The sequence below is a fragment of the Chrysemys picta genome, chromosome 6 (genome assembly GCF_011386835.1).
Source record: "Chrysemys picta bellii isolate R12L10 chromosome 6, ASM1138683v2, whole genome shotgun sequence".
NCBI lineage: Eukaryota > Metazoa > Chordata > Testudines > Emydidae > Chrysemys > Chrysemys picta.
The window spans coordinates 25,139,972-25,166,187 of NC_088796.1; the positions used below are offsets into that span (position 1 = coordinate 25,139,972).

At 42.1% G+C, this 26,216-nt stretch overlaps 1 protein-coding gene across 9 annotated transcripts in view; it reads right to left on the reverse strand.

Moving 5' to 3' along the window:
• Positions 1–26,216, reverse strand: part of NADK2 (NAD kinase 2, mitochondrial) — a 72,886-nt gene that overhangs the window by 27,395 nt on the left and 19,275 nt on the right. For 7 of the 9 annotated variants that reach the window (XR_010602147.1, XR_010602146.1, XR_010602144.1 and 4 more), the window contains exons 2-6: positions 23,491–23,579; positions 21,535–21,623; positions 19,591–19,672; positions 7,062–7,145; positions 3,551–3,687 (exon numbers count right to left, since the gene is read on the reverse strand). Coding sequence is in view for 2 of the 9 variants with exons in the window: in XM_005306910.4 (XP_005306967.1) it covers positions 3,551–3,687; positions 7,062–7,145; positions 19,591–19,672; positions 21,535–21,623; positions 23,491–23,579 (481 nt within the window). In the remaining 7 variants the exon portion in view is untranslated. The remainder of the gene's footprint in view (positions 1–3,550; positions 3,688–7,061; positions 7,146–19,590; positions 19,673–21,534; positions 21,624–23,490; positions 23,580–26,216) is intronic. The other 2 variants (XR_010602145.1, XR_010602143.1) reach the window with 1 other exon arrangement.

Consider the following 26,216-nt stretch of genomic DNA (forward strand, 5'->3'; position numbering starts at 1 on the left):
AACAGAGAAGAAAGAGGCGACCAGCAACTCTTTTCATCCTGCTGATCCACAAGCACTGACTGGGCTATTGTATCACAAATTATTATGAGGTCTGTCAAGACCCTGCAATTAATATTTTTCAGGCAGGAATTAATCAGATTTTTGTCTGACTCCAGAGAAGTCCCCAACTTTCCGAGGTGTCTGCAGCTAAAATTCTCGTTCAGATTTCATCCTTCTATTTCCAGTTACTCTCATGGTAGTGATAAAAAAGAAGAGCAATCACTTTCCTCAGTTCAACCTCATGAGATCTTTTTCTGCCAGCATGGCTGGCGCATCCCTTATACTAAACTATGATTTAAGATTAATTAAAAGGAGATGATCAAAGTTTCCTCTTCAAAAAAGTTTATAATTATTTCTGGTATGATGATGATTACATTTGGCCTGCTCAAGATTAGGGTTATAGCTCGAAGAAGGGTTTACAAAAAGAAGTTATTTACCTTACTATAACTGTGATTCTTCAAGAGGCTGTAGTATGTGGAAAACCCACTGTTAACATGTTTGAACACAATCCACGTGAGATCTGAATTTTTGAATATCAGTGTCCATTGAGGCCACACGTGCCCTGTGCCTCCACACGTTCCCATAAAAAACATAAAAGGCAGGAGGTGATTGCGGTTTTCTCTGGGTTCCCTTGCAATTCTATGATCATGATGCTAAGGACTCCAAAATATAACATCTTGCTCTCTATTCCTGTAATCAGTGTGGAACTCACATATCAAAGAACCCAAATAAATGTACGGTAAGTAACCATACTGTAGGCTAAGTAAGCATTCTATTTCCTCTGAGTATGCATCAGTGTGGATCCCTCTGTATAGGGGGCTCTGATTGTGAACATTCAGTCCAGACAGATCAATATCATTTATGGCAGTAAATCAGGAGAGTTCAGAATGTTACAAAAAGAGCTTGAGAAGATTTATCCAAAGCTAAGATTCTGGCTCGCTGCCACGGGTGGTAAGAAGGAACTGAGGGAGGGTCATAGACACCCCGCCTCACCCTCTGTGCCCCTGTACGGAAGCACAGGGTGCACACATGGCCCAAGACACTGCCATTCAAGACTCCAATCTCACACTCCTAAAGCAGGGTTCACACTGCCACATATTGGAAAAACACTGCTTTGTCTAGAGGGGAGTCGTCAGCTTTGAAAGTTTGGGAAACCATATACAGTATCTCCAACTTAACATCGTCCCAGTTAACGTTGTTACGTCGCTGATCTATTAGAGAACATGCTTGTATAAAGTTGTGCAATGCTCCTTTATAATGTTGTTTTGCAGCCGCCTGCTTTGTCCACTGCTTGCAAGAAGAGCAGCCCGTTGGAGCTAGCTGGTGGGGGCTTGGAACCAGGGTGGGCCGGCAGCCCCCCCATCACCTCCCCTAAGTTCCCTGTGCAGCTGATGCCCAGCTTGCCGGGGGGTTCGTGTGTTCTCCCCGCCCACTGCCGTGTGCTGCTCCTGCCCTCTGCCTTGGAGCTGTTCCCGGGAGCCTCCTGGTTGCTGTGCGGGGGAAGATAGGGGCAGAGGGGTGCTGATGTCAGGGTGTCCCCCTTCCCCCACTCCTGTACCCCATCTCCACAGACTATGGGGGAGACACACCACAGGGCTCAGGATGGAGGGAGCTTGCTGATCTACTTAAAAAGGAGGTGTACTTAAAAGTGGGGTCAGCATAGTTAAAGGGGCAATGCACGTCTCTCTCTCAGCCCCCCCCCCCCCCGTGTGTCTGTCTCACACACATATGCACCCTTCCTCCCTACACTTTGGAAAGTGGAGGGAGCGGTGCACTCCATTGGGATAGCGTGGGTTCATCATCATGTTCAGTTTCCGCAGGGAATGTTTTCAGCCACTGCCGGGAGTGTCTCCTCCCTCCATTTGTGCTGCCTTGTAGAGTGTGAGGCTACATTAACGTGTTAACCCTTGATGAACTAGCACTCGGCTGAGCTGTCAATTAGCAGCAAGGCATTCCCTGGGAAATATCCCACCCTCTTACTCCACCACCTCCACCAAGCCTCACAATCATTATTGTTGTGTACAGTATTAAACTGTTTGTTTAAAACTTATACTCTGTGTGTCTGTGTCATTATATATATATATATATATATATATATATATACACACATACATATACATACACATACACACACACACATACATATATACATATACACACACACGTCTCTACCCTGATATAACACTGTCCTCGGGAGCCAAAAAAATCTTACCGCATTATAGGTGAAACTATGTTATATCGAACTTGCTTTGATCCGCCGGAGGGCGCAGCCCCATCCCCTCGGAGCGCTGTTTAACCGCGTTATATCTGAATTCGTGTTATATTGGGTCGCGTTATATCGGGGTAGAGGTGTATTTATATTTATTCTTCCCTGGAACCTAACCCCCCCCCCCCCCATTTACATTAATTCTTATGGGGAAATTGGATTCGCTTAACATCGTTTTGCTTAAAGTAGCATTTTTCAGGAACATAACTACAACATTAAGCGAGAAGTTACTGTAGTAGATCCTATGGCCTGTTGATGCTCATCTCCCAGGGTTGATCAGTCAATCTCTTCCCCATTCTTCCTAAAACCCCAACATTCTTACAGTTATTATTAACTATTTAGGAGGAAGGAAGGCTTTCATGTCTGTAATAAAACATCCAAACTATTACCCTATCATAGAAAGCGCAAATACTGGGAACTGTAAAACAGGCTCTTTTTTCTATTTGAGTTTAAACTGTAGTGTATAAAAAAAGTAGTGTGTTCTTTTTAGGAATAATTTCATCTTAAAAAGAGTTCCAATAGCAAAATACAAGGAACACCATTTAAGAAGCTTAAGTCTTGCTACAGGCTATGGCAGATGAAATTTTTAAAATAGATAGTCAACTAATATATATGAACAATTTTAGAAGTTAACATGTATATAGTGTCAGGAAGACATATTTCAACACTCAAGACAGAGTCCCTGCTCCACTCAAGACAGAGTCCCTGCTCCAAGAATGGGTCCTGATCTAATGGATCAACCGCACTTTCCGTGAGCTTGCGCTACTACATTTATGACAATTTTACAAGCTTATAACTACTACGTCCCCAATAAAAAAATTTATTAAAGCTAATGTTAAAATTATATAATATACAGGTTGAGAAAAGTGTGTTTGTACATCTGGGTATAGTGCTTAGATTATCCACAAATACAAGGTTTGTTTTTAAAGTTATAAGATACAGATAGTGCATAATCGGCAATAACCCAAATTTAGGTGAATGAATTTAAGAATACAGTTTAGATATTTAGCATTCAAGTACACTATCCATGAAAAAAGTTATACAGAGAGTTGGTGGCGGAAAGCAAAATATATCAATGAATGAAGATTGTCCCTCAGTAACTGAGAATTTAGGATAGGTTGTCCATTTAGAAAAAACAGTCCATTAGGAAAGTATTTGAGTTATTTTATTACACAACCAACTGACCATTCAAGTGAGCACTGCTAAGTTTTGTTGATTACATTCATAATACCAGCTTCAACCTACTTTGATCATGGAATCTTCCATTAACGTGGGCCCTGCTGTGCTGCTCCTGGCTTAACTGCTGTTCATGCAAATCTACAGGGGTAGGGTTAATACCAGTTCCTTCAAGATACATCCGGATTCGCTGCCGCCACTGCCACCTTAGAAAAGGAAAAAAGATTGGTACCAGTGTTGGAGCAGTCAAAACATTCATCAGATAAGGCCTTCATTTCACTCAGTCACTGGATACAATGATTTTATTTGATAAAATCATACTCAAAAAGTAACTAGATAGAGCAATTTTTTTTTTTTTTTAAATGCAGGAGAGGTCCAAATTCATAAGTCAGTTTAAAAAGCTTACCAACTTTGACCACCAAATCTATCAATTATAATTCAAATTAATTACAGAACTGATACAAACATGTATTTCACATCCATTTCTGTTTTGTTAAATGCTGATTGACAAATTCTCTGCGTCTGGGCATATCCACAGTGGAATAGACACAGGGACCAGCACTCAAAGAAGAATGGTACTTACATGTCCTTCCCTTTTCTCTCCAAATTGTTGCAACATTCTGTCTATTTCCCAGAGTAGAAAAGAAACAATTCCTCCTCACTTTTTTTCCTATTTTACCTGGAAGAAACTACAGCAGTTTCTTCTCTAGTTTTGAGTAGCAAGCCTGAATATCTGAAGCAGTTACAAACAGATAATTGAAACACAGTGCCACCCACTTGGTGTTGATGAGAATTAAGGATGGTAATTAGCAGCAAACGATTTGCTTATCAAATCACAACATCCCTCTCTCAGAAGGCTCTACGGATAGCCTAAAAAAAGAGACTAGATTGAAATAAAATCCTTTATTGTTTTATTTTGTTCCTCAAACAAGTTGAGCAGTCTCAACTTTATACAAACCCATACATGAAAAAATACATGACAGCACATGAGTGCTAATGGAACCTTTATATCATCTCACCGCACTATGTATTATTGTAGGTGGGGCTGGTGATACCACACTATTAAGGGTGCCCCACACTTCCCATTACAAGATGCTTATAATTTTTCTAAACTGATCATCGGTCTGCCTCCGGTAGAATTTTTGGGGAAACTTCCAGCCAAAATTGTTCAGAGGTTTCTGAGCGAGAGACTGGGGGAAAATATGTTTTGCCCACATTAAAAAATTCTGGTAACCTTTTCTTTGAGCCATTCTAGTGCCCCCAGGTTTTGGAGAAGGAACTTTGAATTTGTTATGTGGTATCCTTTTCTGTCATGGATGTGCCTTCTGCTGTCCCCATGAAAATCCATGCAAATTTTGCCAACTTATAAGCTTCTGAAAAACTGCAAGTCACATGCTCAGTGGAGACTTGTTATACTTTAGCACCTAAAATCCCTAAAGATTCCATCCTCACTGAATGTGCTTGAACCTCTCACAGCTCCTAGCTCTGATCAGACTGAACATGCTCCCTCCAGCCCACAGCTAGAAAGACAAAGCCAGACTTTCCCTGTCTTTAAAGGCAGCTGTGGGCCAGGGCCATACACTGGAAGGGACAGCAGGGAGCCTCTCTTCTGTGTCGTTCCCAACCCCGGTGATATCTAGGCAGCATGAAACCTGATTCGAATGCAGACAGAATAGAAGCCAGACCGCGGGGAGGGAAAGGAATTGATTGAGTCACGAAGTCTGGTGGGACTGGCACTGGGGAAAAGAAACTAGGACTGGGAGCCAAGGGATGTGGTAAGGGGAAGCTGGGACTAGTTGACCAAGGAGATTAAAAAAGTGGGTGGGGAATTGGTCTGGCTGGGTAAGGAGACAGACTAGGTGGGGAGGGGGGGGACAGGAGAGATTGGGAATCTTACTGGCACTATTCCACTTGTAAAGACACGTGTTTAAGTTACCATGAGTCCAACAGGTACAGGACTCAGATAAAGAAAATTAAAAAAAATAAATGTAAGCCACCTCCTGAAGTGATCCAAAATAGCTTTTTCGATATTAAAAGCTAAACTGGACTCCAGTAATCACTTGTATTTTTAGATTGATAATTCAAGAATCCCTTGTACCATTTCCTTCAGAACTGATAGAAAACTTCTCTCTTAGACAAGACCTAGTATAACAACTTGGAGGATTTTAGACTGGAGTACGGGGCAAAATTGGGTTTATAACAAAAGCCAAGCTGGAATCTTACCTGTGGAGAGGCTAAAGCCTTCATCATAATAGATTTAGTTCCAGAGGTATTAACAACACCAGAGCACTAGCATACAAGTCTACAAGCTGCAATAGCTTTTTAACACCATGTCATCTAACATTGCTGTGACCAGGTCTGATCAATTGTTACAGCAGCATGAAGGCCAGCCACACCAGGACTCCAATATTAACACCAGTAGAACCACCACTTAAAATGGTGCAAAGTTTAGAAAGCTTCCTTACTATAGACCAGGTCAGAATACTACTGGAATTACCAGTGTTGAAGTGATACTCCATTTACCCATGCAGATTGAATCATCTAGTTATTCATACGTAGTCTTGATAAACTGACCATATTGGTTTGTTTCAGTCATGATGCGGCATGGCAGAGTTGACATGCCATAAATCCAGTTTATGTTATAATCTGACTACAAACTGAATTTGCCTGTGACAGTAAAAAAAAAAAAAAAAAAAAAAAAAGACACCAAATATTAACATGTAAGGTTCCTAGCACAAAAGGGTCTATGTCTGGCCCTCCGAGGCATTACAATAATACACTGCAATTATGAGATTTATTTTCATGACTAGTACAATTTCTTGAGCAAAAATGTTAACATACAAATTATGTTTTAGGGTATATTAAAATTCCACAAATATTTTTTCCCTTTCAATAAAGGTCTCAAATTTGGTATGTACAGGGGAACAATTCTTAGCCTGTTTCATAGCATTGTTTGTTCCACAGTTAGAGCTTGCCCTCTAATTCAAACTGCATTAAGATCATGCTTAGTTCTAGTTACCTGCTCATCAGTTCTTGTACAAATGTCTAGTAGCTACAGCTAACAAGCAAGCATTAGCACCAAAATGCTTCCCTTGTTTTACTTCATGCCTAAGCCACTCTATTAACAATTGCAAGACCCTCACATTAGCAGTGATTAACTATGCAATTTGTATAATGTCAGAATAAGTTACCCTTCTATCCCTCTAGATAATGATATGGCCCTATTGCTGCACTAAGTGCCTCACAAGCATTCATTAATTTATTTTCACAACAATCCTGTGAGGGAAGTATTATTTTACAAATGGGGAACCAAGACAGGGAGTTTGTGTCATTTGCCCAAGAGCACATCATTAGTTTCTGGTAGAATTAGAAACTGAACCTAGGTCTCCCAAACCCCAATTCAATGTCTTAACCACAAAGGCTCAAGGTCATCCTTCAAGGTGTTAAGCCTCAAAATTCAGTTCATGATTTAATGCACTTATTTTATTAATGTTCTTCTCTTGTTTGTACAACTGCCCATCATTACACATGCTCTCCTCAGGAAATATATTTTGTAAAAACAAAGATGATAGAATCCTACCTGAACTCACCACGATAAAACTTCTGTAATGCTTCTGGAAAGGAGTGTGTATATCGTACAGGCAAACACAAATGGCCCTCAGATCTAAAAGTGAAAAGACAGAACAATAGAGGTGGCAGTCAAGAGAATAGGACCCTTTTGGGAACACCCTGCTAGCTACATCAAAACAAAATTCGATTTTCATTTCCTGTGCTTGTGATCTCTCTCACTGGGAAGTCAGGCATTATTCAGTGGCAATGGGTTATAGAGTCCTTCACCTGTAGGTAGAGGAGTCAAATCCAGACAAGGATGCTACTGGCAGTTACTGCTACCAGGTGGCTATTTGGTAGCCTATGTGAAAACAGAATATGACTCATCTCAATGGACAAGTTATATACATTCAAAATCACAACTAATATACCTAGGCAATCTTGCTGGCAATTCTTGCAAAGAGGCAAACAATTACACAGCACAGACCTACGCTGTTATCCCTAAAGGACAGGACTAAGGCTCAATGAAGAAGTGTGGGCAAACTTGCACTGCCTGTTATGTACCTTTTCTGTGGCTACAAGACTTCAGTCTCCAGGGTTGTCAAACCACTTTTCACCAGTACTATATTCAAACATGTCTTTTAAAAACTGGCAGCTAAGCAGTATTTTTCTGCCCTCAATCTGAACTGGCATATGAAAGGTATTTGTTTGGTTTTTGTTTTTTTGCCATGGCAGCTCTGACTAATAGGATGCAAAAGAGCAGAATGCCTTAGGCTACCAAATATTTCATGTGAAATGAGGAAATGGATTTACTTACACAAGCTTACTATGACCATAGGCAAGTCACTTGATCTGTGTTTCTGTAAATGGAGAGACTGTTTTCCTACTCATAGTGGTTGTTGTAATTAAAGTGTTTGTGAGGCATTCTGATACTATGCAGATAGGGGGCCACATGAGTACATATATAACAGGGGTGGCCAACCTGAGCTTGAGAAAGAGCCAGAATTTACCAATGTACATTGTCAAAGAGCCAAAGTAATATATAATGATTGTATGCGTATATCTGTCTGTGTGTATATATCTATATATGCACACAATCATATACTTTAATAATGTATATTAATAAATATACATTATGCATTTATAATGTATAGTTAACAATAACAATTTGTCTTAACCTTTTACTTAGCGGGACTTCTGGCAATCTTTGCTTTCAACAATTCCCTTGAAGTTTGGTTTGTATTCAGTTGTGCTCACACGCAGCAGTTCTCTTAAGTGGCTGTCTTTCAAAATGGATCAGTGCTTGGATTTCACATTTGAGTGTTGAGAAAAAAGACGCACAAAGACAGGTCAAGGCAAACATCGAGATTAATTTTAGGGCTGCACCTCTGATGTTGGGGTATTTATCCTTTGGTACAGATTTCCAGAAAGTAAGTGTCCCCTCTGTCTTCTGAACAGTTTTCAATCTGTCATCTTCCAGAAGTTCTATTATTTCCATCTGGGATGCTGCTTCATCAGTGACTAAAGGGGGATTCAGACGATTTGTTTCAGCACTAAAAGGGTCAATCAAAAATCTGATTTGAGCTCTCTTCCACTGCAAATCTTGGAATCTTTCCTCAAAAGTGTCCTTAAGATCTTTAATCATGCTCGTATATCTAGTTGTGCTCCCTTTTAGGGGTTCTGCTGCATCTTCTTTTGATCTGGCTTGAAGTTGTGACATTGAAGGAAAGTGTGTCACCTCTCCCTCAAGCATTTGTCCGTGAAACATCTGCAGTTTGTTCATGAACACAAATACACTTTGCACTAGATCAGACAGCAACTGGAATTTTCCTTCTAAGTCTACGCTGAGTTTATCCAAATGCAGCAGCATGTCTGCAAGAAATACCAAATCTAGAACCCACTCAGGATCTGTAAGCTCAGGGTGTTTTCTGTGCTTCTCCTCCATAAACAATTTTACTGGTTTCAGGAGCTCTAAAAAACAGGAAATAACTTTACCTCTCAAGAGCCATCGAACTGCGCAGTGAAATGGCAAATCGGCAGGGAAGTAGTCTTCATCCAGTTCTTCGATTAGATTTTGAAATTGTCTGTGATTGAGTGCATTTGAGCGAATGAAATTCATAATGTGCAAGACAGGTTTCATGACATGATCAAATTTGAAATTTTTAGATACCAGTTGCTCCCAATGAATAATACAGTGAAATGTCCAAAATTCGGGAAAGCTCTCAGACTTACAAAACTCTACTAATACATTCACAGATCCCCAAATGGACAGAGCCCCATCCATTGTAATGGCAGTGAGCTTCTGTAAAGAGAAGTGGTGTTTCGCAACTATCAACATCAATGCCTCCTTTAGATCTCGTCCATAAGTTCCGTCCTTTAGTGACAAGATATCAAGGATTTCTTCCCTTACAACACAGTCGTCAGACACAGTCCGGACAAATACCGATAACTGAGGTTTATCCTGTACATCACATGACTCATCCAAAGTGATGCTCAAATACTCACACTGCTGAAGTTGCAAGTGCAGTTGCGATTTAATGTCACCGTTCAGGTTGGAGAGTCTGCGTTCTATTGTGTGGAGGAAAAGCTGCAGGCCAGAAATTTCCTTTTGCAGATTCTCATTCTCTGGTGACAGGATTAAAATCATATCAGTGAGGCACGTTTTTATAAACTCGCCTTCAGAGTAGGGCTTTTTTGCACAGGCTGTGCGCCAGCCACATAATAGGAGGCCAATTTTACAGTCTACAATCAGTTGGTAAATCTGGTGAAGAAATGGGATTCTACATGTTTTTGTTTATTCAAAGTTTTCAGTTTTAAAGTGCGGAGTTCAGAACCTTGTGGGAATTCTTGATCCATATGTGTATGGCTAGAAGTGAAATGACGCTGCAAGTTTGAAGATTTGAACTGAGATGCACGTCTGGCAAAGACGACACATGGTCTTACCATTACGTTAAATGAAAAAGTACTTATTCTCCCACTCCTGTTGGAAGCCTCGATTTTCATCTGTGAATTTTCTTTTCCATTTGCACTTGCCTTCCATTGTTAGATGGTGTAAGAAAAATTTGGATTAAAAATTTCCACACCAGCTAATCACCGTGTGCTTTATTCAAGGAGACACAGGCATGGGCCAAGGGCTGCTGGACGCCTGGCTCTGCCCCAGGCCCCGCCTCCCACTCCTCCCCTCCACCAAATCCCTATCCCCACCCCACCTCTTCTTGCCCCATCTCTGCCCCACCTCTTTCTGCCCCATTCCACCCCTTCCCCCAAGTGAGCCACGTCCTGTCTCCTCCCCTTCCCAGAGCCTCCTACTGGCCGCGAAACAGCTGATCGTGGTGGGCAGGAGGCAAGGGGAGGGAAGAGGCGGCGCTGGGGGAGGCAGAGGGGTTGGGTGCTGCGTCCTCACTCCTCCCCTCCCCAGAGCCTCCTGCTAGCTGCGAAACAGCTGATTGCGGTAGGCAGAGGCACAGGAAGGGAGTGGGAGGTGCTGCGCTGAGATGCAGGGCTGCCAGCTGGCAGGAGACGCTTGGGGGGGATGGAGGGAGAGGGGGGTTGATAGAGCTGCCGGTGGGTGCTGAGCACCCACCATTTTTTCCCCCAGAGTCAGCTCCTGGCAGGAGCTGCATATTATCTTCTGAAGAGCCGCAAGCAGCTCTGGAGCCGCCGGTTGGCTACCCCGATATATAGCATACTAATAGCCCTACTAATTGGGCAGGTACTTTTTGGGAGTCTGTTGATAGCAGACCAAACAGAGCTTTTTAACCTCTTCTTTCTTTCTGGGACTTGAACAGATCTCCAGTGCTGTCTGTACACTACAGCAGGTATGAACCTCATCAGTTTCACTGTTTGGCATATGCGCACTTTTAAACAGACCATAGAAGAAGAGGTTAACTCACCTTGTGCAGTAACTGGAATTCTTTGAGATGTGTCCCCCTCTAGGTGCTTCACTTCAGATGTGCATGCACCCATGCAATTTTGATTGGAGATTTTCGGTAGCAGTGCATGTGCTTGCTGTACACAGCCTCATGGCCGGCACTGAGGCGATATAGGGCTGCGCAGGCGAACCACCCTCAGTTCCTTCTCCATTACAAAGTCCCTAGAGGGGACTCCAAAATAGAGGGGAAGGAGCACTGGTGGTGAAGCATCCATAGGGACACACATCTCGAAGAACTCCAATTAGCAAATGAGGTAAATAATCTCCCCTTCTTTGAGTACTGCCCTTTGGGTGCTTAACTTCACGTGACTACCGAGCAGTACCCTCAGCCAGAGGTGGGAGCTTCGGAACTGATTCCAAGATCGAAGACAAGACTGCATTTCCAAGGGCGGTTTCTGATCTAGAAGAATGGACCACCATGTAATGATTGGCGAAGATGTGTATCAAAGTCCAAGTTGCAGCCTTGCAAATCTCCACAATAGGAACATGTTTGAGTAATGCCAGAGAGAGAGAGAGATTTTGTGGAATGGGCTATATACTCTAGGAGGAGATTGTATATCAGGAGATTCATAACAAGAAATAATGCATCCAAAAATCCACCTGGAGCGTCTCTGAGTGGAAACCGTGATCCCTTTGGCTCTGTCAACAATTGATACAAACACGATGGGAGATTTCCAAAACAGCTTGGTTCTGTCCAGACAGAAGGCTAACCCCCTTCCAGTGTCCTCCCTGGTGTGATGTGGTTTCAGAAAAAAGACTAGGAGATGGATGACCAGGCTGATATGAAATTCAGAGAATACCTTAAGAATTTAAAATGTGGATGTAACAAAACCTCATACTTGAAAAATACTGTAAATGGGGAGGGGTGCACACCATTACACCCCCTATTCCCTGACTCTTTGGGCAGAGGTGATGGCCTTTTTGGTGACTATATTTGTGGAAAGGTTAAAGAGGTAATAGGAAGCTATTGGTTCAAAGGAGGTCTCATAGGACACCTAAAGTACCAAGTTTAGATCCAATACAGGAATGGATTCTTTAATCTGAGAGAAATGGTTCCTCAATCTCTTGATAAACTTCAATGTCATGGGATGAGTGAATACAGAAAATTGCTCAACTGAGCTATAACAGCTTTTCATTCCCACCCAGTGGGCTCTGATAAAACTCAGATAATCCTGACTTTCAATTTCAGAAGGTAGTCAAGAAAAGCCAAGAGGGAAGAATGAATGGAGGAAAGGCAATACTGGTCACACACCAATGGTTCAATCTCTTCCACTTTTGGAGCTAAATATTTCACATGGATCCTTTCCTACTGTTTAACAACACCTGTTGTACCTCTGTGGAACAGGAAGTCTTTATTCCTACAAACCATGGAGTAGCCAAGCCCTGAAGAATTCCTAAGTTGGGGTGGAAGGTCTGACCAGCATCTTGAAAGAGGAGATGAGGAATGGTCGGAAGACACACTACTTGACAAACGGCCAGGTGAATGAGGTAAGGATACTAGAACGGTCTTGGGCACGTTGGAACTATTTGTATGATCTTGCCCTGCTTGATTTTGTTCATCACTTCTAATACTAGATGCATTGGGGGAAATGCATACAGAAGTCTCCTCATCCATGGAATGAGTAAAGATTTTCCCAGTGAATGAAGGCCGAGACCCCCTCTTGAACAAACCTATCTCAACTTCGTGTTGGTGGCAGTGGCAAAAAGGCTCAACTCCAGAAACACCAAGGCCAGAAAGATGTGATTGAGAGTTCAAGAATCCAACTCTCACTTGTAATCTTGGGAAAAGTGTCTGCTGAGAGCATCTACTGTGTTGTTTTGTATGCCTGGAAGATACATCACCATAATGAGGATGTGACTGACTATACACCAGTTCCATAGTTTTATTGCTTCGGCACAAAGAGACGAGGATCTTACTCCCCCTTGTTGATTGATGTAAAACATGCAAGCTATGTTATCTGTCATGATCTCGATAGATTTGTCTCTGATAACTGGGAGAAAGTTAATAAGGCATTCCTAGCTGGCCTCAGCTCCAGAAGGTTGATGTACAAATGCACTTTTTGAGTAGACCATCTGCCCTGAGTGGTATGTGTCCTTAGATGCGCCCTCCTTCCAAAGATGCATCTGTCATTATGGTAATTGTTGGATAAAGGGGACACACACGTTATGAGGATCCTTCCATCAAGTGAGGACGTCTCATACTTGATGGGGGATTGACATCACTCTGTCCAGACTCTTTGTTCCATGAATAAACTGTTCTGAGTCACCCCTGGAAGCAGCAATGGTGTAACCTTGCATGATGTGTTACAATGGTACAAGCTCCCATATGTCCCAAGAGTTGGGGACAATTTCTTGCCCAAGTCCGCTGGCTTATCTGAATCTTTGCAATGAGGTACGATAGTCATGAGTCTTTCTGTGGCGATGTAAAATCTTGCTGGTACTGCATATAAGGATGCCCCTAAGGCATGTACAGGGGATCAGGGTGCACTTTTTGATGATGAGCTGGAGACCTAGCCTGAGGAAAAAGGCTAAGGCTATCTTTACGGCAAAAAGAACCTTGTAAGACTGGTCCTTGATAGCCCACTGCCAGAACCTTTGAGAATACTTTCAGAGCAGAGGAAAGTCTGAATAGGAGTACCCGATATTGGAAGTGGTCCTGGCTGACCAGAAAGCAAAGGAATCTCTTGTGAGGTGAGTGAATTGCAATGTGAAAATATGCATCCTGAAGATCAAGGTCCGAAAACCAATCCCCTGGACCCAATGATTAAATTATTCCTACAAGAGGCATCCCGAACTTCTGTGCTTTCACAAAGTTGTTTAAAAGTCTTAGATCTAAAATAGGTCTCCATCCCCTCTTTTCTTTTTTTGGGACCAGAAAGTACTTGGTCCTCCTGTGCTGAGCAGGAACTGGTTCTATGGCTCCTAAACATAGCAGGGACTCGATCTCCTCTCTCAGCAAGTGCTTGTGAGAGGAGTCCCTGAAAAGGGATGGGAGAGACGTAAAAATGGATGGAGTAACTCAACTTTCTGACCTACAATGCCCATCTGTACTCTTTTCCCATGCTAGCTGAAAGCAAGGGAAATGGTCCACATAGGGAGGGAGGTGGATAAATTGATGCACACAACATTCATTCATAAGACTGGGTTAACTACAGTGCGTTGGTGACAGAGAGATGCAAATTTATACTCCAGATTACTCTATATGATTTACAAGAGACAGAGACCAAGATTTTCAAATTTAGGATACAAATTAAGATCCCAAATAAAACTGTTACTTACCTGTAGAGTAACTGTTGTTCTTTGAAATGCATTGTGCACAAATACATTCCACTACAGGTATAAGTGTGACCAATGCACTTGAGTTGGAGACTTTTGCCAGCAGTACCACTGGACAACTAGTCCTATCACGCGAGGGCATAAAAGGGGCATGGCTGCCGCCTCCCTCTCTGTTCCTTCACACCGCTGTATGTAATGTCCAAAGTAGGTGAGAGGATCATGGAATGTATATGTGCACAACAGCTCTTGAAGAATAGTTACTGTACAGGCAAATGTTTTTTAATCCTTCAAGTGATTGTGCACATGTACCAGGAATAGAAGCCTTTTCCTCTGTGTTGGTGAGGAACTTCTATCACTCCCAATTCTAGAAGAGATCTGAGTTCTTGAAGTAATACAGTCTCGTGAGAAGTGTCCCTGAAAAGGGATAGGGGGGTGGAGAAAGGGAGGGAGGTAAATTGGATAATATATCCCTCCTTCGCTGTACTGAGCACCCACTTGTCTGACATGATCCTTTCCCAAGCACAGTGAAAGAAGGGCAGGCATGATCCAAAGGGAGCAAATATAGTCGGTGTGTTGTCCTTGAGTCAAAATGACTGGTTGGAAGATAACAAGGAGTCCGGTGGCACCTTAAAGACTAACAGATTTATTTGGGCATAAGCTTTCGTGGGTAAAAAACCCTCACTTCTTCAGAGGTTTTTTACCCACGAAACCTTATGCCCAAATAAATCTGTTAGTCTTTAAGGTGCCACCGGACTCCTTGTTGTTTTTGTGGATACAGACTAACATGGCTACCCCCTGATGCTTGGAAGATGAAACTGTCTGATAAGAAGGGCCTCCTTCCGATGAAGATGGATGGAGACAGAGAGACCTTGACTCTCTCTTAGGCTGGGTCTACACTACCCGCCTGAATCGGCGGGTAGAAATCGACCTCTCGGGCATCGATTTATCGCATCCCATCGGGACGCGACAATCGATCCCCGAATCGACGCTCTTACTCCACCAGCGGAGGTGGGAGTAAGCGCCGTTGACAGGAAGCTGCAGAGGTCGATTTTGCCGCCGTCCCTACTGCGGGGTAAGTCGGCTGCGATACGTCGAATTCAGCTACGCTATTCGCATAGCTGAATTTGCGTATCTTAAATCGACCCCCCCCCGTAGTGTAGATGTAGCCCTAGAGGCATATTGTGACTTCTATTGGAAATAGGTTTTGGAGTAAGACTGGGGCCTAAACGATTTCCTCTTTGTAACTGGATTATAAACTCTTAACGAACAAAGTATTATGCAAGAGTCCCTCAGTGTGCACACAGCGTCATCTGATTCAGCAGAAAACAGTACAGAACCCGCCAAAGGTAAGTCCTCTATTGTGCCCTGAAGCTCCCCTGGAATGTCAGAAGGCCACAGCCAGGAAGAATGCTGCATGATGACTGCAGTGGCTACAGAACACGAAGCTGTATCAGTGGCATAGCTGCCTGAGGGATGTACAAGCCATAAGATGCTCCTCAGAAATCAGAGCTAGAAACTTTTCTTTATATTCCTCTGGCAACCTGTCAGCAAATTTGGAAATCGCAGAGTAATTAATAAAATAATATTTTGACAAAAGAGCCCAATAGTCAGTGAGGTTCATTTGAAGAGTGATGGTGGAATAAATCATTTGTATGTATAACTCCAGCTTCTTAATTTTCTTATCCTTGGGAGCAACCTTAGGATGAGATTGACTGGAATAGTCATTAGCAGCTGTGATTACCAAAGACTCATCAACTGAATGAATAAAGAAACAGTCAAAATCAGGAGGGATTCTATCATCTGTTCACTTGTTTTGCCAAAGGAGGTATAAAGGCCAGAGTCTGCCAAAGAGTTTTCACTAACTGAAGTAAGGCTTCAGTAATGGGACAACTCTTCCTGGTGCAGGAGACTGTAAAATATCTAGGAGAATATGTGGATTCTCTTGCACAGGTTCTGCCTGCATCCCTAAAGAAGAGGCCACCTTCTTCATGAGGTCCCAAAAGACTGAAGTCCTCCAGGAAGAGATGGGGGGGAGGGTAGGACTCTGAAGTGATTGCCTTATCTGGTGAAGATGGAGAAACATGGGGAGGAAGATCTAAGGGCTCCTCCGTTAATTCCTCCTACTCCTCCACAGGTCCAGCTCAATGGATTGAAGGATAGTAGCAGGATACCGAGCAGAAGTTTCCCTCAGTGAGAAAGTAGGAGACTTCCTCCTAGAGTGTGACTATGAAGCCCAAGACCAGTAAGTCCTGGAGGATACTGCACAAGCTAAGCCATCCATAGTGGGAAACCCCATGTTAGGATTTCCTTATAGGAAGATCAGTGCTGACCTTGGGGTCTTGTAGTGGTAAAAGACCTGTAAGATGATCTAAACAACCTTGAAGGTGTGACAGGCTCCTCTTTCAGAGTTGGAAGAAGAAACAAACATCCTCAGAGTATGGAGGAGCAAGTTCCCCTTGATGTTCTACATGACCCAAGTATAGACACACATTAAGGTCCAAAGGAAGCAAGGGTTGGGGTGGATGGAATGCAGACAAAATGATCGGTGCCAGCCTAATTGGTTGGATAGCTGACTAACAGATGGAGCCAAGGGTGCCAGGTGCATAAGGGAGCTGACACTGATTGCACCAAAGGACAGTCTAGTAGGGAAAACAAAGAAGGACTCACACACACACACACCCCGAGAAGATAAGATGGCCTGCACCATGGAAGGCACCTTAGGTAAGCATGTCAGTGGAGCAGATGGTACAGATGGGGAGCCAAGGAAGACTGAAATGGGTGAAAGGAGGGCTAAGAATCCAGCACAGGTAAAAATATGGGGCCTCAACAGCCCTGAAGATCCCAAGTCAGAAGTGATGCCTCAGACAGGACCAGTGTACCTCAAACTGGTACCAGAGGACTTACCAGAAATTTTCTGGGGAAGTCCAAGGCTTCAAGCTCATCAGCATCAGAATGCCTGCATTGTTTTGAGAAAGCTGACAGGAAAGATGAAGCATGACATTTGTCACTAGACTTGCATTTTGAATCAGAAGGAGTTGGAGGGGCACTTCTGTTTGATTCTGAGTCCCCTGCCTCACAATAAGAGCTCAATTCTAATGCTCGGACACATCACCTCTTTCATGAGGTGAACCCTCTATTTTTCGGTTGTGGTGGGGAAGGAGGTACAATAAAGCATCTGTCCCTCACACGGCCCTCCCCAAGACAAATCAAGCAGCAATTCCGCCTATCTCTGACAAGGATGACAGCCCTGCATGTGGCATACAGCTTAAAACCTGGGAATTTTTTCCCACACTAAAGTCCTCCAGGCTAGCTATAAAAACTGCAACTTTCTAACTAACTATACCACTAACCACTGCTAACTATATACTATAAGTTTTCGAGACACTGGTTAACTGAAGCAAATGCTACAGGGGCTCCACCTCTCATCACAGGCATGGGAAGGAGCTGAGAGGTAGGTGGCAGACACACACTCTTTATGCCCTCACCTGAGAGCAGAAAGAGAACTGAGACACATAGTCGACGTAGTTGTACGGCTGGCAAAAGTCTCCAACTTGAGTGCATTGGATGCGCACACATCTGCAGTGGAATGCAGATGTGCATAGTCATTCTAAGGAAAACTATGTTTAAGCACCTGCCAGATTTTCAACAGGAACTATTGGGTGCTTGGCATTTTTGGAAAAAAAAAAAAAAAATCAGACAAGTGTCTAAACACAGATTTAAATGCCTAACTTTAGGCTCCTATTTTTGAAGATTTTGGTCTTCAACTTTAACTGCATATGGCCTTGTCTAGACTAGAGATTTTGGTCTGGTCCCGCTGTTAATCTACTCCTGGGGGAATTCTGCACCACTGCACACGTGCAGAATTCATGTCTCCCCCCCCCCGAAAATACATTCTGCTGGAGATGCGCTGCAATTACACCTTTCGCCCACCACGGGCTGCTGTGGTGCCAGAAGAGAGGGCAGCTGGCTCAGGGCTAGAGCAACCAGCTGTGGAGAGAGAGAAGGAGAAGCTGCTTTCCTCACAGCACCCTGCCCGCGGGGCCAGGTGAGGAGGCACAGGATATGGGGAGGATAGACTGAGTGGGGCACATGGGGCTCCTGGAGGGGGTCACAGGAGCTAGTGGGGTGACAGCATTGAGCCAGCGGCTGAGTGGGAGAGGGGTGCAGGGCTACATGAAGATGGGGGTGGAGGATGGCTGACTGGGAGTGCAGGCCACATGGGAATATGGAGAAGAAGGGTAGCTGACTGGGGGTGTAGGGACACACAGGAACAGGGACAAATGTGTCTGACTGCATGAGGGAGGCTCCCCAACAATCCCTCCCCTCTCCCCCCTCCCCCCCAAAAAAAAAAACACACCACCCTATTCCATACTTCTCCCACTGACACCCAACAGCCCTCCAGGTTCACTCCCAGGCTCCTTCCCAGCAATTACTTGCCTCTCCTTCAGCTCCTCCATTACCTCTGATCCCCAGAAACCTTTGCACTGTTTCTGAGGGGTGCGGGAAATACATTTCTTTATTGTAGTTTAAATTAATTACTACTCAAAGTTCTTTATTCATATGCCTAGTAAGGAATCTGTCAAAAAACATTTCCTGAATCTTTTTTGTTGTCTTTATTACTACAGACATATCTGCTGACAGGTATTTTGAAATAAATTACCAAAATAATTGAAAATGGCGTGACTATATGGTGTTATTTTGACAAATAAAATATGCAGAATTTTAAAATATTGTGAACAGAATTTTTATTTTTTTTTAAACACAGAATTCCCCCAGTGGTAGTTAATTGACACAGTTAACTTGAGTTTACATGATTGCATGTGCAAATCTAGACACTGTAAACATTTTTTCATGGACAAATATTTGTTCCTGGTTCCATGGCTGGGAACAAACTTGTGACCTCTGGAAAAGCATTTGTGGAGTGTTTAGATCATGTACAATTCTATTAGCTTGAGTCGCCTGTCAATTAACTCGCATTACAAAAAGACCAACAACTCTAGCCTAGGAAAAGCCCAACAGCAGTCAAGAGACTTTCAGGAAGCAAGAAACATTCTCACCTTGAAACAACAGTAGTTAATCTCCATTCATCAAGTGTATACTTGCTTTTTGCTGTGGAGCCAGAATGGGATTCAAATGATATTAGGCTCACATGAACATGGATGGAAAGAGCTACTGACTATGGCTATAAGTAAAAACATATCTGCTTGATAATACTGTTCACCTTAATAATGGCAGCAGTTTAATCTGATAACTAAAACTGCACACTGAGTAATAATTGTACTCTATGTAGTATGTATAGTACTGTGGTTTACGTTAAGTAGAGAGACTGCTTTCCCAAATGTGGTGTTCTTACCTTTCCGGATCAGTATTTACTCCAATAACTGGTTTAAATCTGTCAAAGACTTTACTAGCTGCCAGCAACATTGTGCCATCACCTAAAGAAAAACAGCATAAAGAACAGCTGATTACTTTTACTTAAGAATTAAAGTATTCCAAACTAAACTGAGTGTCATATACAAACATTAACGTTGCAATAGTATTTTTAATGTTTTTATATAGGCAGTAGGTTAAATAGGTTGCACAAAAATAAAACAATGAGTTGTTATTCTGCACTGAAAACATCTGTCTGGCCTTCAAACTGAATGTTGGGTACTGCCAAGATATTAAATGAATTCAAAATTACAGTGAAAATCCAAGGTTTATAAGAAGTACAATGGAGCAGCACTGAAAGCACCACTTATCTGATGCTTGGACAACATATTTTGCATTGGAAAATCTTAGATTAGCATCTGTGGAGGTTTTTATAAGTTAATGAAAACTGGAATTTAAGAAAAGCCAAACTTCTAGGCTACCTTTTCTAAGAAAAAAGGGGCTGTTAATTATTTTTTTTATCAGAACTACAACTAATACGAGAGGGGAATAAGATACATCTGTAATACATCATGCACTTCAGAAATAGCATTTGGGTTTTAGTTCTGCTTCAACTGTACGTGATGTTCTCTTTTTAAATTATGGCTTCCAGTTGTTTATTATCCAACAGAGGTCTTAGATGTTTTCCTAATAACGGGGCTTTAAAAATCCACCACTCAGGTCAAGTAGGAATCTTTCCCATGTATGTACCATCAACTTCTTTAAATTTTAAGCTCTCCTTTGAAAATACATATTAAATTTCTAGCCCTCATGTTTGCAAAGAGGATCTTCCAAACGTGAGCAAGTGTGAACTAATATAGACCCAAGAATACACTGCAAACAGCTCCAGTATCTCTCCTAATAATTATAGTTTTTCCAACAAAGTAAAAAACAGAATTCCATCAGTTTTCACTGCTGTTATTCAGAACTGCCTATGCAGCTTTGAAACTGACAAGAATCAGGTCAATTTCTCTGTTGCTACTTTAGAAAGCAATAAGCAGCAGCAGGGATGGGTAGTGGAGCTATCACTGGGGAGGACCACCAAAAGTCAGAGGCTAAGGGAAGGAGAAAAAGTAATAGACATTCCCTCAAAAGCAGCAACCAGGAAAGAGGTAGAGCAGCAGAGACCAGAGCCCCCTTGCAGCAGCAAAGAAATATTGTATGAATGAAGAAGAGAGACTGTTCTTCCCAACTTGCAGGAGAGGGGATTTGGAGGCCTTCGAATTTGTCAAACACCTACTATCCAAAGGCTAACACTAAAGATGAAACCCATAAGAAGCGTCTAGGGACAACTACCTGGAAAGAATCCCAACAGCTGACAGGGTATATGTTTTGCACTGGGACACTGGGATCCCCCTCTTTATGAGCAGTCTTTGAATTAGTAGGTTTAGTCTTCTGGCTATTATTTTAGTTCAATGAACAAGCTAACTGGATGAATGAGAGTGAGCAAGAGATTTGGTTTAGGGGGCAAAGCGAAAGTAGTGGGAGAAAAATAAATTGCTCATCTTTATTACCACAGACACCTAAGCATGACAGGGTCTCTAGCAGAACATACTGTTTGTTTTTTTACACAAGTTGAGCATTTATTCAATTTTACAATTTACATATTTCATGCTGTATCACACAAACTTCCCCAAAGCCACTAAGCATTTGTGTTCACTTCCTAAAACTCTAAAATTAAAGCAAGAGGGAAAAGGGGGTAAGTGGGACAAGTCATTTAATTATGCCCCGATTTACTTTTGCCAAATTAATTATAGCAGATATACTTTCAATATAAATGGGCATACTTTCTAATGAGTGAAGCATTTTAATTCTTCATACTGCTTCAAACACATCTACTAAAATTTACTTAAATCCAAGACCCCTTTTCCCAGGAACAAGTTAATACCTCCTGCTGATATAACAGCATCTGCCCATCGAACTGTCTCTTCATCATATTCTCGGCGTTTAACAAGACGGACCTCGATCTGCTCATTCCTAAAAGATACAGAGATAGTTTGACAAGGAACCACATAGCATACTAATTCAAGCTTTCAGGGGAATATGAATGTTAGGGGGCTTATTCCTTCACCCTCTCACTTCCCTGGTCCTTCTCGCATGAACAGAGAGCAACAATACCCGAAGTCCGAAGGTGCAAACAATTCCATGTTTTTTGGGATGAACTTCCAGCAAGCATGATTCCAGTTTCCTTCCTCAGTGTCCCCCTTCCAAGCTCTGACACCACAGAGCCTTGCCTGTGTCCCTGTTCCCATCCCCCATCCCCCCAGCCAAACATGATTCCAATTCCTCCACCCCCATTCCCTGTTCCCATTTCCCCCTTACTTCCTGATTGACTGCAGACTATATAGTAAAACTTGAATTCTGCTTAGCTATACCTTAACTAATCATTTTACTGAAATTTAACTAACCAATCCTAACACATTGTAACATTATTTAACCAATTATATCCCACCACCTTAATTGGTTTACACCCAACAAAATTAATTATACAGCAGACAGAAACAATCACAGAACCAGACAGATTATACAGACAAACAAATAGGGAAGTGGATACTAGAGTGATAGAACAATACAGAAATGAGGATTTCACATCCCAGCTATTGTTAAGTGAGTTCTTGCCAGACAGGATGCTATTAAACTTAAGTTTTCTTTAAATCTTTTAGGCTCTTCCCTTTGTCTGGAGGTGATAGATCGGATCACCTTTCTAACAGCCCCAGATTGCCTTATTTCAATGTGACTAGTTTGGAATGTGAGGATGTGACCGTTCACTTCCCAGCTTATGGCTACCTCTGCTGCTTAGCCAAAGGCCTTACTTAGCCTGAGAACAGGGCCTCAGACCGTCACAGTAAGAGAAGGCCCTTACATCGGCAGACAGTGATTTTGATTCTCTCTTTTATACTTCTATAACTAGCTAAGTAATAAGAATACACCTAAATTCTTAAAGTATAGGCCTTTGCAGACAGGCCTGAATATTTATATCCTAACAATGAAGTGCAGTGCAATTATATTTAGTTTATGGATATTGTTGGTCAATGTACTCTGACATGCTCTAAATAATATGAACTAGTACCACACATTTAATATAATGAGTTAGCGATTATCCTGGGGGGGAGTAAGTATAAAATAGTTAAAAGACTTAAAATGCCCTGTGTATGAAAGGCTAGGTACGCAACATTTTAATTAAATCAGTTTTGTGAAAGGTATTTCGCTAAGTTGTTCCACTGTGTACACAATCACTAACATTTATGTCATTTGTTTGCTCTAGCCAGAAACTTCATGCACTAGATACACTTGGTCTAACCAGAAATCACCACCTTCTTTATTCAAACTCTTCCTTAAAAAACCCTCACTTCAGCCTTCAGTTTTAAAAGGGATTATCTGCATTTACTACAATTTGACTTCTGATCAACCAATGTACTGTACATTTAAAGTGTTATCTTATTTACTTTACAGCTCCTGGGGCCAGGCTGCACTATACACTGTACACCTGTGATCTATTTACATCATAATCTCAGTCTAATTACTCCATATAGAGTAACAGATCAAGTTAATAAAGATTCTAAAGAAACAGATCTCATGGGTAGAGCAGGGAGGGGACAACATGCTACAGACCTAGTAGGAATGGTCTTTGAAACCAATGTGACAAGGCAGCCAGCCAGTCAACATCAAATAGCTTGAGTGAGCAAGGGTTTGTGATATAGGATGCGAGTTCTTGTAAAATAATCCAGTATAGACCTTGAAAACAGACATTCCCAGACTTCAGGGACATTTGGTCACCCCAGATATATTTAGTGAAAAATTATTTTAGTCTGTCACAGACCATCACTAATCTGTATGCTCTTACCGTAAACTGTCTACAACATGCTCCACATTTTTTGTATGAATATAATGTCGCTCCAGTAGTCCACCGTAGTTAGATCCCTTCAATGCAAGCTGTAGAAGACAAAGTAACTTTGAAGCAGCCAACCAATATAGAGAACGCTATTAGATGAAGTAAACAGAAAATGAACACATGCTGATTTAAAGTACTAGTTTAAGACTAACAAGCCAGAATGCATTTGAGAATTAGGATTATGATTATCAGTTAAACCTGAAAAGAGTTCAAATTAATATTGTGCTATAAAACCTGTCTGCAGAACAGGAGGAACGGGCAAAAAAAAGAAAAACTCTGAAACAATCCTGTTCTATACAGCTGATAATTATATTATTTTTGGCATGGCTAGCCAAAAGGAGATAATATTCTTCAAGCTATGTTTGAGATTAGAACAAAGTTGCCTAACAGAATTATAAACAACATTCTCTCCTGTATAAAAATGTAGTCTTAAAAAATAAACAGCTTTTGAAATTTGTCCCTGGGACCCATAACAGATTTTCTAAACAATCTATACCAAACAAGATAAAGTAAATAGTTAACAGTTCATTATAGCATCACTCCTTGAAAAGCAGCTAAGGGATTTATTAAGGATCATCTCTTTTCAGTACCGTTTGAAGAACTGTTCAGATATTTAATACTACAGAGGAATGCATCCAGCTGCAAGGAAGGGTGGTCTTATGATGAAGAACCAGGATTCAAGACATCCAAGTTCAATTCCTAGCTTTGTCACAGACTTCCCATGTGATCTTGGTGTGACGCTCTGTACCTCGGGGGAACACCCTGCACCCCCATGTTCATCCTTATGATTGTGTGGTATCCAACGCAAAGTTTGTCATGTCGGGTGCCTTCGAAAGACTCAGGATGCACTGAGCATTGTTGTTATAGGTTGTAATTTCATGTATATAGTTATGAGGCTGAAAATGTGTCCTCGTGGCTTAAAATAAGCCCAGGTAAAACTCTCCAGGAGCAGTTCACACCTCATCAGGGCATGTATGGGACAAACCCAGCCCAGCCTCAGAGGAACAAAGGACACTGGCCTTGGCAGCAACAAAGGATCTGTTGGACTCTCAAATGAGTCACCCCCCTTCCCTTGGTCAGTTTGGGACTACAATGAGATAATGCTCACCTGACTCTGAAGGGGGGGGGGGGGGCAAAGCCAAGAGGGAAGAAAGAACATGATAAAAGGGAGAGACGTTTGCCATGCTCTCTATCTTCCACCTCCATCTACAGACACCAGCACCAAGCGACTGAAGCGCTGAGCCAAGGGGAGAGCCTGGCTGAAGGGCAACCAGCCAGCCTGTGGTGAGAAGCATCTAAGTTTGTAAAGGCACAGGAGTGTTACCATCAGCTTAGAATGCGTTTGCTTTTATTTCATTTGTCCAAATCTGACTTGCTGTGCTTTGACTTATAATCACTTAAAATCTATCTTTTGTAGTTAATAAATGTGTTTGTTTATTCTACCTGAAGCAGTGCGTTTGGTTTGAAGCATGCCAGAGACTCCCCTTGGGATAACATGCCTGGTACATATCAATTTTTTTCTTAAATTGACAAACTCATATAAGCTTGCAGGTTCCAGCGGGCATATTTGGACATTGCAAGATGGAGGTTCCTAGGGTTGTGTCTGGGACCAGAGATATTGGCTAGTATCATTCGGTTGCACAATCCAAGCAGCGGCTGGCCAAAAGTGCTCACTCACGGAGCTGGGAGCAGCTTACATGCTAGAGGCTGTGTGTGAACAGTCCAAGAGTGGGGGTTCTCACAGCAGAGCAGGTTAAGGCTGGCTCCCAGAGTCGAGGATTAAAGTGACCTAGCAGATCACCAGTCCAGATAACACCAGGAGAACGTCTCACTTGGGCAAATCAGTTCATCTGTCTCTCTGTTTTTCCAACTGTAAAATGAATATACCACAATTTTTCCCTTCACCCTTTATCTTACTTCTTTAGACTGCATGGTCTTTGTGGCAGGGCCTGTCACTGTGTGTTAGTGCAGTCTCTAGCACAATCGGACCCAAAAATCCAGACTGGTGCCTCTAGGCACTATCATAAAAATTAATAGTAATTTCTGTCAAGACCCAATATGGTGCCTGTCATTCACTGTCTCCCTACACATTTGATGGCTACTGAACTCAACATACACTTCACCATGTGGTATGATATTCCTTACCTCCCCTATGAAAGGGCATCTGAAGACCCACTGCATAGTTAAAGCAGCCAATTACTACAGAATGTAATATTTTATAAATGCAAAAGTGTCAAACAGTAATTTGGTGGCATTACTCTAAATAATTACCTTTCTGTCTAAAAATTAATCAAGCGGAAACTAATATTGTGACATGTACACTTGTGATCTATTTACATCATAATCTCAGTCTAATTACTCCATGCAGTTTAACAGCTCAAGTTAATAAAGAATCTAAAGAAACAGGAAGCTAGGCCAAGTATCTAAAGATTTTTCAACACATCCTAAAGGGCACTGAATAGGTGTCTTCAGACATTATACAAAAACTATTCTCAATAAAACTCACATGAAATAAAATAAACAGAAGGGGATCCAATACAAGAATAGGACTTTTCCTTTTAAAAAGAAAATTACGTGATCCCCTACCTGTGATTTGGACTGCTGGCCTTCCTTCCCTAAGGACAAAGAATTCCCTTTGTATCTGTATTAATCTGCCATGCGGCCCTCTGAAAGTGAGC